General features: G+C 38.5%; 1 protein-coding gene across 1 annotated transcript in view; it reads right to left on the bottom strand.

The window, feature by feature from the left end:
* Positions 1-13214, bottom strand: part of vipr2 (vasoactive intestinal peptide receptor 2) — a 52887-nt gene that overhangs the window by 10341 nt on the left and 29332 nt on the right. Inside the window, exons 5-7 of the mRNA XM_079806107.1 lie at positions 4864-4958; positions 4365-4500; positions 1588-1738 (exon numbers count right to left, since the gene is read on the bottom strand). Of these exons, the coding sequence (XP_079662233.1) occupies positions 1588-1738; positions 4365-4500; positions 4864-4958 (382 nt within the window). The remainder of the gene's footprint in view (positions 1-1587; positions 1739-4364; positions 4501-4863; positions 4959-13214) is intronic.

Below are 13214 nucleotides of genomic sequence, written 5' to 3'. Positions count from 1 at the left end.
ATTAGGCTATTGTATAGGGTAAATTTAGTATAGGGTGTGAAAACTGCACAGCTGTGTTATTTGTATAGGTTTAGCTCAATTTTAGGTTTAGCGGTATATTTGTATTTTAGGGTTGAAAAAAAATGGGTTGAATACATGCGGTTCTGTGTAATTAAATAGCATTCTGTGGACAACTTATCTTATATAGAGAGGAATTAGATATAGTATGCTATTACCTTTTCATACATTTACATGAGCAGACAGACAATATAAGTCATTGCGTAACTCATCAGGAGCAAAATCTGACCTAAGTAAATTCCCCAATCAGCTTTGATGTGTCTAAAAGCTAACATTACAGTAACTTTTCTTTAACAGAGTAGAAATGGAAGAAGAGGATATGTCTGTCACGTTTTACTTCTTAAAATCTTGGTTTCTTGACTAGTTGTTGACGTCAGTGTAGCTCTAGATGTGAGGGCAAAGATTTTGCAAACGCAAGTTACAAATACCCTGGGGGCTAAGCCCCCCCTGTATTCCAATCCTAGTGACGTCCCTGGATGTGGACATATAGATGGACGGACGGATGGATGGATGGATGGATGGATGGATGGATGGATGGATGGATGGATGGATAGATAACAGACATGGACAGATAGATGGACGGACGGATGGATGGATGGATGGATAGATAACAGACGTGGACATATAGATGGACGGATGGATGGATAGATAACAGACGTGGATAGATAGATAGATAGATAGATAGATAGATAGATAGATAGATAGATAGATAGATAGATAGATAGATAGATAGATAGATAGATAGATAGATAGATAGATAGATAGATAGATAGATAGATAGATAATGAGACCAACAGAAAGATAATGTGATGTTAGGAAATAGCATCTCTGCTCGGACACCTGCTGATAAATCAGTTACTTTAGTTTCTTGTTGGGAGGTGGGCCACTATCTCTAGACAGAAGAAGAGCTGGAGAGGAAATGCTGGTAAACAGAACATGATTAAAGGGGCCATGTTAGTCGTCACTGTCGTGATGAAAGAGAAGCGCAATGAGGTGTTGATATGATGTGTCTAGCAAGCCACGCCCAAGCCTGTGCTCTAGCAATGAATGAAGATCCTGCTCTCCTTTCTCTCGCCTGGAAACTCCAGGGACGCATCAAACTACAAAGACATACTAATACATAATGTACGACAAACAGACCGAACAAGACCGGTGGCGCGTCATATTGTTCCTTCGCTGTTTTTCCTCTGAGTAGTGAGCGACATCTATTCATAAGTGTTTGAATGAATTAAGGAAGAGACATTCAGTGCTACACCGTGAAGAGGTGTGTGTTATCAAATGATTTTCTATGCACGCATCTGTTCGTGTCAGACAGGATGAAAGCAAACGCATCAAATGCAGTGGGAAGTGGAACATTTCTAGGCTTCAGACTCGAATAATCCTCTATTTACTCAAATACCTGCTTCAATGTGAAAACATGAATAGCATTAAAAGACTGAAAAGTGATTCTGAAATAATTCTAAAGGTTAACAAAGGATTTTGGGAAAAGGAAACGGCTTGTAAAGGCCAGTGTTTCTGATGAAGACTTACCCCATCCAATGAGGAGATAGATGATGAAGTGTCTGTTCTCAGAGAAGATGACCATTAGTAGGGTATGTAGATACAGACCTTCCACCAGCAACCAGTAGAAGTTTGCCATGATGAAATAGTTGAAGAGGATCAGGCTGACCTTGCAACCAATCTAAACACAAGCACAGCAAAGACTGTGACAAGTAAACCAGTAAAGATGTGGGGTTTAAGGGTCTGCAGCGACAGAAATAACCACCTTTTAAAACTTTAAAGCATCAAATGTGTTTAGTTGACTATGCATGTTTTGGCTAAGCTCAGTTCAGACCCTTAAAGGTGAAGTGTGTAATTTTTTCGATGTTAAAAATACTGTCTCATATCTCAGTTTAATGTGCTCAGACAGCTGAAAGTAAACCATTTGTAAGGTTGGCTTCCTGAAAAGTATTAGCACTTTCAAACATCGCTATGTTTGTTTGAGCTGTCAGGTATGCCAGCTTCTGGTTTAACAAATGCTGTGAGATTGAGGTTGGAATTATGGGGTGACGTAGTGTTGGGAAACAATTTCTATTTTTAGTGTCACTTGTTGTGCAGAAATTACACAGTGCTGTTCAAAAGTTGAAAACGATACCAGTATCATCTTTGTGTAAGTACTACACTTTCAGTCTATAGAGGGTATGCTCTTGACGTCACCATCGGCCGGAGTGACGGCAGTTACGCCCACTGAGTGGCAAAAAGACTGAGAGGCAGCATTGTTTTTTAGCATGAAACACACAAAACACATCTCAAATGGGAAAGAGCTTTGAGATAGACTGTATAGATTTGACAAGAAATCTGAGGTATATTTTTACAGACTTCCAAAAGCTACCCGAAAAGAGATGGATCACTGCAATTCACAGGAACAACTGGCCTCCAGGCAGCAAAACACGGATCTGCTGTTATCATTTTAGGCCTGTCAAAGTAACATCCACATGGATGGCAGGACCCAAGGTTTCCCAGCAGGACATTGCCCAAAGCATCACACTGCCTCCGCTGGCTTGCCTTCGTCCCAAAGTGCATTCTGGAGCCATGTGTTCCCCAGGTAAGCGACACACACATGATGTTAAAAAAAAATGTGATTCATCAGACCAGGCCACCTTCTTCCATTGCTCCGTGGTTCAGTTCTGATGCTCATGCCCGCTGTTGGCGGTGGACAGGGGTCAGCACCCTTACTGGTCTGCGGCTATGCAGCCCCATACGCAACAAACTGCGATGCACTGTGTATTCTGACACCTTTCTATCAGAACCAGCATTAACTTCTTCAGCAATCTGAGCTATACAGTCGCTCGTCTGTTTGATCGGACCACACAGGCCAGCCTTCACTCCCCATGTGCATCAATGAGCCTTGGCCGCCCATGACCCTGTCACCGGTTCACCACTGTACCTTCCTTGGACCACTTTTGATAGATTCTGACCACTGCAGAGCGGGAACACCCCACAAGAGCTGCAGTTTTGGAGATGCTCTGACCCAGTTGTCTAACCATCACAATTTGGCCCTTGTCAAACTCGCTCAAATCCTTACGCTTGCCCATTTTTCCTGCTTCTAACACGTCAACTTTGAGGACCAAATGTTCACTTGTTGCCTAATATATCCCACCTACTAACAGGTGTCGTGATGAAGAGATAATCAGTGTTATTCACTTCACCTGTGTAATGTTATGCCTGATTATTGTATTAATATAAGTTATCACCTGGATTTAGACCTACCTATATTGCATTTGGGTCAATGACAAATAAGAAAAACAATCATTTTAAGCAAAAGAGTTTTAAAATGCATTTGTATGTCCAAAAAAATGTATGGTGTTGATTCATATGGGTTTTACAGCTTTTAAGACCATATATTCATTTAAAATAATATATTCATTTAAAATAATATACATATACATATGAATTATTGTAAAATGCATATCACATGGTAAATTCCTTTCCCTTTTCCATGTATTGCCTTTTTAGTCCAAAAACATAAACGGACACTTTTCTATGTGTTCCATAAGGAGTTTTTAGGTTTTTTTAATTTATTTATTATTATTTGTATGCATTATATAATGGTTTACATGTATATTTCTTCATTTTGCAATTGCAATGGGAATTGATACTTTTAAATGTAAATTTGCTGGTCGCACCACTCAAAAAGTCAATTGAATTTCAAAAAAATTAAGAGTATCTTATAAAGGAAATATTGTAGATCAATTTGACATGTGACAAAAATACATGTCATGTCATTGACCCTATAAATAGTTCACAGGCAAATTTGCTTTATGTATTTCCCCAGCATCGAAATCAGGCACGTATAAATGTCAGGAAACACGATCCTGGCTGCATGTCAATATCCATGGATCACTGGATCTTTGGTAAGTTGTAGGGAACATTATATCGGGTCAAACCTTTATTTTAAACTGAAAATTGTTTGTTTTACTGGTTTAGTGTCCCCTATTATCTATTATGCAGAGGGCTCTTTTGCCACTAAGTCTGGCTGAGGGGGCGTATTCCGGCGGGAAAGTGATGTCATGCATACCCTCTATAGGCGCATAGTGTTTCTTTACAAAGTGACATCGCCATCTACTGGCCTGGAATGCACAATGCAGCATTTTTTGTCATTTTTTTGCAGAACCATGTGAATGGGGATCGTTTTGACAATGTTGCCGTCTGTACGTGAAAAATGCACAGGAAAAACGTTTCTGTTTTTAGTACATCATTGTCGTGTAAACGTACCCTTAATTACATGAATTCACTAGTGGAACTTCTGCATGGATGGAGTCACTCACCAGTGATGGCTGCTTTGTACAATCTACGTTCTCCTGGGAAAACAGAATGGCATCTTTGACCAGCACAGCGATGGCCCTCAGTATGAACGAGAAGAACAGGTTGAGATGGATGTAGTTCCTGGTGCAGTGGAGTTTTCTGTTGGAGCATGACAGTGCTGTAAATAAACATGGCCTCTTTCTATTTGAATTGTGCTTATGGTTAGTTTGTGAGAAAAATGCAGACGTCTTAAGCACTGTTCCATTCATCACATCTCCAGACAACATCTTAAATTAATAATTTCATTCCAGCTAGATAAACACTATCGGGTTAAAGCCGTGCGCCAAGCATAATGTTTATCCTCAATGTCAAAAAATGTAAAATATAGTCGTTCAGAAGTCTGCAAAATTCGACTCCTCAATGATAACAATTAATATAAGGCAGGCTCATCCATCCATACAAAGTGTGCTGTAATATAAAGCAGGCACAACTACTGGAACTATTTAAGGCTCTGTTTCAAACCTGAACAGACAGAGAATGGTGCTGCCGGTGATAAGTGCGATGAGAGAGAGGCTGTGTCCGAGCGTGTAAAGGGTTTGCATCACCGGGTAGAAAACCTGCTGGACAGAGAGAGAAACAAAGTATGAGAAACACTTCGTATTTGCAATATTTTGATTCAGTTGGTTAAGACACCACACATAAAATTCAACTATTCTCTCTAAGAGATTTACACCATTATGCATTGGTGTATTGGGCCACTAAAAAACATGATTGGGACATGATTTTTTTATATTTAAGTTGCCTAATTATTGTAGGCAAAAAGATGATTTTAGGTACTGTAAGTGTTTTTCTAAATCACTCAATAACATGTCTACATTTGGCTAGTCCAATCATGTTGCACATTTTCCAGAACATTTAAATTCTGTCCTCACCCACCCACGCTCATGATTTTCTAGTAGAACAAAATGTCAAAGCTGCCATTTCCATATAGCAGAAATACATGCATAACAGTAACACTGGCTGTCCAGTTGCAATTTCACTTGGTTTCATAAAAAAAGTATTCTGTACGATCATTTCATTTACATTAAAAATATTCAAATAATATAGAGCATACAGAGCAATATCATGTTTTTTGGACAAATCCAATGGCTAGCATGGACAAGTAGCACAGTATCAACTACCTTGAAGTACTATGAAAATATTATAGTGCAGGAATATGGTATTCATTCAGAACCATGGAAGTTATAAAAGTATCATCCTAGTTTTACCTTTTGAGCATTGCAACATGGCACCACTATGGTACTTTTTTTGCACATTAGACATTAAACAAAAATCACATCCCAACCAATCCATGCTACATTGTGAACATAATTCTTATATCCCTACAAATCTTCCTTCAATCAAAAACATTTCAACACAAGTCACAGATTTATCCTACTTTCTCGAAAACTATTATCAGTTTGAACTCCTGTCATTTTCTCTAGATACAATTTGAGATTAAAAATAAGGTTTTTGTGTATAATCACTTTTAAAATGTCAGCACCATTTCTATACTAAACTAATGATTACAGCAATAAGTCTGAAAAATAAAACATTTCATTTACATTTATACCAACATTCATTGTGCTTAAAGGGCTAGTTCACCCAAAAATTATTTACTCATTCTCAAGTTGTTCCAAACCTGTATACATTTCTTTGTTTCTGTACTCAAAGGAAGAATGTTTGTAACCAAGCAGATCTCGTCCCCCATTGACTACCATAGTAGGAAAAAAAAAATACTATGGTAGTCAATGGGGGGCGAGATCTGCAGGGTGAGTAAATTATGACAGAATTTACATTTTTGGGTGAACTATCCCTTTAAGCTCTGTGCCATGTTTTAAACGTGATGAAATAATGTACACAAGCTGTGAATTCTCTCACGGATCAAGAATCACAGGGTGACTAATAACCATGGAAATGGCTTGGACAGGCGGCTGCTTGGTGGTGGAAGAGTGTGATGAAGCTCAGACAGACTCAACCCCCATAAACAGCATTCTTTCAGTCTGACTTACTACCTGGCACACTGGAGCCACGGCACCCACTCAACAACATCAACAACACCAGGAACATTCCTCCTGCGCTACTTTAAACACTCAGCGAAATTCTCACGAATTCATCGTTGGATGAATATTTTACAACTTTTGGTTTATCTGTACATTAAGAATGTTTTTGTCTGTGTGCGTGCATGCATGGAAGTGTTTGTGCTTTTTTTTTTTACAAAGATAAAAATGTATGTATAGTGTATTATTGTGTATTCATAAATTACACAATTAAAAAGTTCACTAAAATTATTGGAAAAGACAAAAATGTTCTGTTCACAAATAATATTTACTTGATTTTATTAACGTCACAATTAGGCAAAGTCGTAATTCATAATTTTCCCACAACAAATATTGAAATGGTTTAGATTTATTTTTAATTTTAGAACAAGGATTAAAATATAAAATCTATAAAAAAAAGGCATTTGAAAAGTAGACAAAATAAAATAATGAAGGCAGGGAAACAAGTTTACAAGAGTTTTAAATAATAATAAAAAAAAGTTTGGAAACACTTTATTTTGCAGTGTCCTTGTTACACATGTTAAAGGTGGGGTAAGCGATATTTCAAAAATGCTTTAGAAAAGTGTCTCGGGCCGAGTACCAAAACAAACATGTAACCAATCAGCAGTAAGGGGTGTGTCTACTAATGATGGGGAGAAGAGAGCGCTTAGTGCAAGTCATTATTCAAAAGATACAACACACAGGACAGACATTAGCCGAGCAACGAGAGATGGCAGATAAAAACAAAAGCGGAAAATGTCTGTGGAGCAAAAGGCGGCTTACGATCAGGCAAGAAGTACCCATGTAAATATGGGATCAGCTCTCCAGCGCAGGAGAAAACTCAAGGAGCGCCGAGGTTGCTTTATTTCTTCTCGATAGGTGAGTAACATTGGTTCTCATGAACAGCTCGATAGCACAAGCACAACAGTCCAACTAACGAATATATTACAATTATGACAAGATTAAAGGGTTATATTGATTACGAAAAGAGGAAACAAACATTTTAGGAGTTTATTATCTTACTTTTAGGACGCACTTTGGGAGCTGACGTTTGAAACAGACAGTGGCTTATATGATGTGGAAATGAATGGGTCTTTAACAAGCGAACATTCAAGCAAAAGCCAGCATATTAGTTCTGTGAAACTGAAAACTGTGTTTGTGTTTTTGGGATGGAAGGGAGGACTTTTTCACTGAACATTCGACCTGGATTACCATAGTAACACACATTGCTTTCATTTATTGATGACAACGTTCCCTCTGCTGGCTGGCACAGCAGATTCTGCCATAGTCGTTGCCTGGGTTGCTTATGTATGTGTGGGGCGGAGGAGCTATCAAAATAGGGGCGAGACCCTTTTGGGGTAGGGGCGTGTTTGTTTTGGTGATTTGAAATATCTACATTGGTTACCATATATTGCTTACCCCACCTTTAAATTTAGTTACTTTCTATCCTATAAACTGTTAAATAATAATTACACACAAATAACCTTAAACCAAACCCTATTCCTAACCGTAACCTTATAGTAAATACATGTAGTTATTTAATATTACTCAGTACTTAAATATATAATTACACTGTAACACAGACACCTTAAAACAAAATCTGTTAGTTTAGGGGGAAAAAAACTTGTATCTATACAGAAGTAAATCCATTGGTTGCCTTTTTTTGCTATCTTTAAGGCATACAATATTTCATTCTAAGCCTGCTGTAAAACATCATCCATAAACAACAAGTGATGTGCAGGTTAACTGAGCTGTAGCGGTTAAAAGGAAGAGACAGAAACCAGCCTCTGCGCTGGCTTTAGATGAGATGAGGGACTGTTTCCTTCTTTAGACAGTCTCTTATTTATTGTTGGATGTGATATGTTTCAGAGAATGCCCATGGAAAACTTCTGGTGAACTTCAGATTAAAAGTGACACTAATATGGCACTTGGACCTCAACATGCGGCACAAGGCCTAGGAAAAGGTGAGCATTATTTAGACGATGTCTAAGTAGTCTATTTAGACTTTAAGGTGATGTGTGTAATTTTTTATGTTAAAATACTAGTTTGATTATCTTGAAAAGTGCACCTCAAGGTGGCGATGTCTGATACACTATGATGACGTGATATTTCACTCATAATTACCACAGGCATAAAACAAACGAATACACAAGTAGCATTAGCAAAACTCGCATTAGCAAAAAACGATTTACAGAGCAGTGTTTTATCATAATCAAATATTACTGTCACTGATGCTGGATCCAGTGAAAAAGCTGTCAGCGATCAAAATATTGCAGGATGTGGTTGAGATGTCAAATATGAGCCAGATGCTGAATGTACAGGGGAAATGAGCTCTGACGAGGACAGTGATGATGGTAAAAAAACATATGCTCAAATTGAACACTTCCAAGTTCCAAAAAGGATTGCCATTTTGGTTAACGCAATATCTTTTATTTTATTCTTTTGTAATAGTTTTTAAAATATCAGGAGAGTTTTATACTATTGCAGCAGTTAGAGATCCATCCGTGTTAGAAATAGTTCCGGGTCACTAAAGACCCGAATATGTAATAATGATTGGCAAACATTTTTGCATTTAAGTGATGCAGAAATTATACATAACAAATCAAAGCCAGAAGCTATTATAAGCCTCTGTCTCCTCTGAAGTGATTAGTAAATGATTAAATTTGAATACAACCTACACTCTAATGTACTAAGTGTGAAAGACAAACTGGTCCATCTATCCGGCAATAGCGCTTGCAGTGGACCCTAAAACGAATATCAGGTGTCTTTTTAAAGAGAATCAATACCCCAAGGTTAGAAGATCAATGTCCGATTTAATTCGTCAATGGGCTTGTTTTAATTTCTTTGAAGTGGCCCAGGGCAGGACTTCTTTGAAGCGAAGCAGTATGGGGCTCAAGAAATCAAGTTTCGTCCAGTTTTCGATCAGTGTTCTTACTAACGCCTTAGGAGGATGACTTCAGTCATCGCTGCTAATTTCCACGAGAGAACTCTGAGAGGATGGGAATGTGCCCTCTGCTACTGTCTCTCTACCCTTCAGGAAATTGCTTTAATGTTTCATTTCCCCCGACACAGGATCAGAATGAAAAACAGGGGGGACGAACTGTCCCCTCATCGCTCAAACGAGCAGAGTCAACTGGGCACCATCCCAAACCACACGTGCAGAACTCTGGGTGATGTCAGAAGTCCACTGATGATAGTTATGATCAGTGGCGGTTCTAGACCACGGTAACTATGGGGGCCAGGCAGGGGCCACTTGTGCTTTTAGGGGGCACACGTTAACATTTATCTTAACCAGTAGATAATTAGGTAGTTCACCTGAAAATTCTATCACCATTTACTCCCCATGTCGTTCCAAATAGGACTTTCTTATGTTGAACACAATATTAACTTATTTATTTTATTAAACTGTTGTATAAGATCAGTAGGCCTATCGCATTTGCACTCATGCTATTCTGGGTAGAAAAACAGAACTTGTGTGATATTGCACTCGTTACTCATGTTATATTGCTTAGTCTATATCATGATGTAAATGTGAGGGCGTTTTCACACTGGCAGTTTAGTTTGAATAATTGGTAATGTGAAAGTTGTCATGCGGACCCGGGTGAGCTGAGCTCAGGGGAACTGAATTCGAGACTGCCTGAAGGAGGTAGTCTGAGCTCGGTTGCGCAAATTGCGCTCGAGCTGTGCTGCGATTCATGGGAATTTGAAAGCAACAAGCTAATACGACTAGCGGGCCTGTGGCGGACCACTGGAGGCAAAGTTGGCGGCCCACCGGCGGCCCGCTGGCATTTTGCTCATCGTTTTCCTAGCGGACCACCGGCGGCAGCCACCACTTTTCCGACAGTGGTCCGCTACCGAGCCGCTGGTTTATAATAAATGTTTTCTGGCCACCCACGGACGATCCACTGGTCATATGATTCACAACTGGGTAATTATAGTTAGATCCAATATAATAATATTTAATGCAATAATGAATCAAAAACAAAGTACACAACTGCTAATAACCATTGTATATGTATTTTTTTGGATAGAGGCAACACAAATGCGTAGCTAAACAAATGGAAATAAACATAAAATAACTATAAACATTATGATAGCCTATTCAAAATATGTACTTTTGTTAATATATATATATATATAAACAGGATACATAAGACTGTATTATATATTATAAGATAGACTCGGGTGCGCAAGAAAAGTAACCTGCGCATGCATTTTATCAGATGACGGTGTATTTAGTTCAATACAACACATGTGTAAGGGATGATAGTGTTGATGATTTACCTTGGATACGAGCGAGAGGGAGCCTGCGGTGTATTCGCGGTGTAGAACGTGCTCTGACGCGGACCACAACAAACGTGCCCAGTGTAAAAACGCTCTGAGTCTAAAACTCAAACAGGGGCATTTCTGCCGCATATCTTGAATTTTATGGACATTCTGGCACTGAAATGGTTTGGTTAATGACATTCTAACAATACAGGTTTTGGAACAACACGAGGGTGAGTTACATTAGGTGTTTTTATTTTCTTTTAGGGGGAACTAACCCTTTATTTTATTCCCAGATTATTGAAAGTCTTTTATTTGGCCATGTACTGTATCACTCGATCTGCAGTCTCTACACGTGAAGTAAAATCATTTCAAGTTCATTTATTTATTTGAAAAGTAATGTATCTGTAATATGATCATGCATGCTCAATTTATAAAAGTAAAACTAAACCATTTATTTTACATGTTTTGTAGCCTACCTGCTCTCTGTTAGCAGACTCTTCGCAAAGTTAGCATAGACATCAAAACAAACATCTAATACTCTATAAGCAACACTGGACAATTGGATAAAATAATATTATTTCTCGCTATATGAACAAGACTGAAATTACATTATTCTGTATCTTTTCTCGGGTATGCCTCTGTCATATTCGCACATGAACGGTTCTTTCATTGCGTTGGTCATAATTTATCTTTGGCTGCATCTTCCTAATTCGGAATATGATCAAAGATTACATGGACGTGTTCGGAGAAATTAGCCATTGAAAAAATATATTTTAACTACCAGTAAATGAACGAAATGACTGAATGGAATTCAAAGTCGTCAAGTCAGTAAAATTAATCTCCAGTAGCTATCACTGCTGCGTAAGGGTGCAGTTACATTCAACACAACGTGTATAAAGAGAGCTTATTTTATCTATAATCAAGAGCGTAGCAACCGCTATAGCCCGCGTTTTACAACTATTTGAGCGAATGCAGACTGAGTGACGAATCATTCATAAACAGACATCACTTGCGCGCCACAGCGCGCAGCCTCCTCATTGCTTCTCTGCATTGGTTATTGGTTATGACACAATAAAGTGCTCTTTTCATCACACACCGCCACAGCAAAAAACGCACATTGCAACCAGTTTCAGAACATTGTTTGGTGCGATGTGATTCCAAATTTACGGGGGCCAGAGGGGGGGCCAGGCTTGTTGACACGGGGGCACCGGCCCCCCTGGCCACCCCCCTAGAACCGCCACTGGTTATGATGGAAAACATTTCTAGGGAGACGTACTGCCTCTCTAAACATTAAAGAACAATACGCAATAAAACAGGATTTTCCTAACTCTTTTGAAATTAAAGTGATTGTATGGCCCACTCTGATAAATGAGGGTGTTTATCACATGAAGGAGGTTAGTCAATGATAACAGAGCTCATTTACATATAGCGTTAAAGGTGCAAAAGCACAAGCATCCTGTTTAACTTTTGAAAAAGGGTGGAAAATGGTCGTGTTTTTTGTGCAAAAAAACCTTGACTAACATTATAAGACTTGCCAGAATCTCCAGAATAGCCTTGGAAAGTAAATCAAACTTCTAATTTAACTATTATTTTATTAAGAAATATATACACAGTTTAAAGTTTTTTGAATGCATTAAGTTGATCAAAATTGACAGTAAAGACTTTTACAACTTCCAAATAAATGTTGTTCTTGTGAACTAAAAAATAGACAGAAAGTGTCAATAAAAATGTTAAGCTGCACAACTGTTTTCTGTATTTTCTGCACAACTGTATTTTTGATCAAATAAATGCATCCTTGGTGAGAATAAGACTTCATTCAGAAACATTAATAAAACTTTACTGACCCCAAAAGAGTTAAAAAAAAAATTGAAATAAAATGGGTGATCATGAGAAACTACGTTGCAATTAAGAGGGGAAAAAGTTGCAATTACATTTTGTCCTTTTCTTTTTTTTTACTGTGTACGCTTTTGTTGTTGTTGCAGAAACCCATTTCCATTTCAGTCTCCCGTATACATGAAGCAAATCATTACTTAGATGTCAAACAGGTTCTAATAAAATCCAGTTCAAATCCAATTTCTATGCTGGATCATCCTGTTTTTGTGTCTATAGCCTCTGACAGGCTGATTTGCACCATTTCAAGGCTGCTTCAGTCACTGCATGCATCTCCTTTCAACATGTAGCCAATCAGAGCAGGACGTTGTGTCAGCATGTCTGCTCTGATCCTTGGTATCACCTCAAGTCGCACTGACAACTCACTGCGCTTCAGAGGGCTGATTATCCAGCCATAAGAGGCGTTTGCCCTCGCTGCGGGAGAAGACGCTTGTCCAAAAACACTCAGAACCACACGGCCGGAGTAAAGCAATATAAAACACACAACACATGTGTTGACAATTTTATAGAAAATCCCTCTAATAAAAGCGGATTTCGTTTCAACTTTCTCGAGTTAAAGCAGATTTGAGTTCTGTCATCTTCAAGTATTCGTTTTATGAAACAGTATTTCTTCCAGTTTGGTGTATAACCAAGCAT

This window comes from Gobio gobio (assembly GCF_949357685.1).
Source record: "Gobio gobio genome assembly, chromosome: 23".
Classification (NCBI taxonomy): domain Eukaryota; kingdom Metazoa; phylum Chordata; class Actinopteri; order Cypriniformes; family Gobionidae; genus Gobio; species Gobio gobio.
The sequence above is the reverse complement of the archived record's forward strand: the minus strand, read 5'-3'. Positions and strand labels throughout refer to the sequence as shown.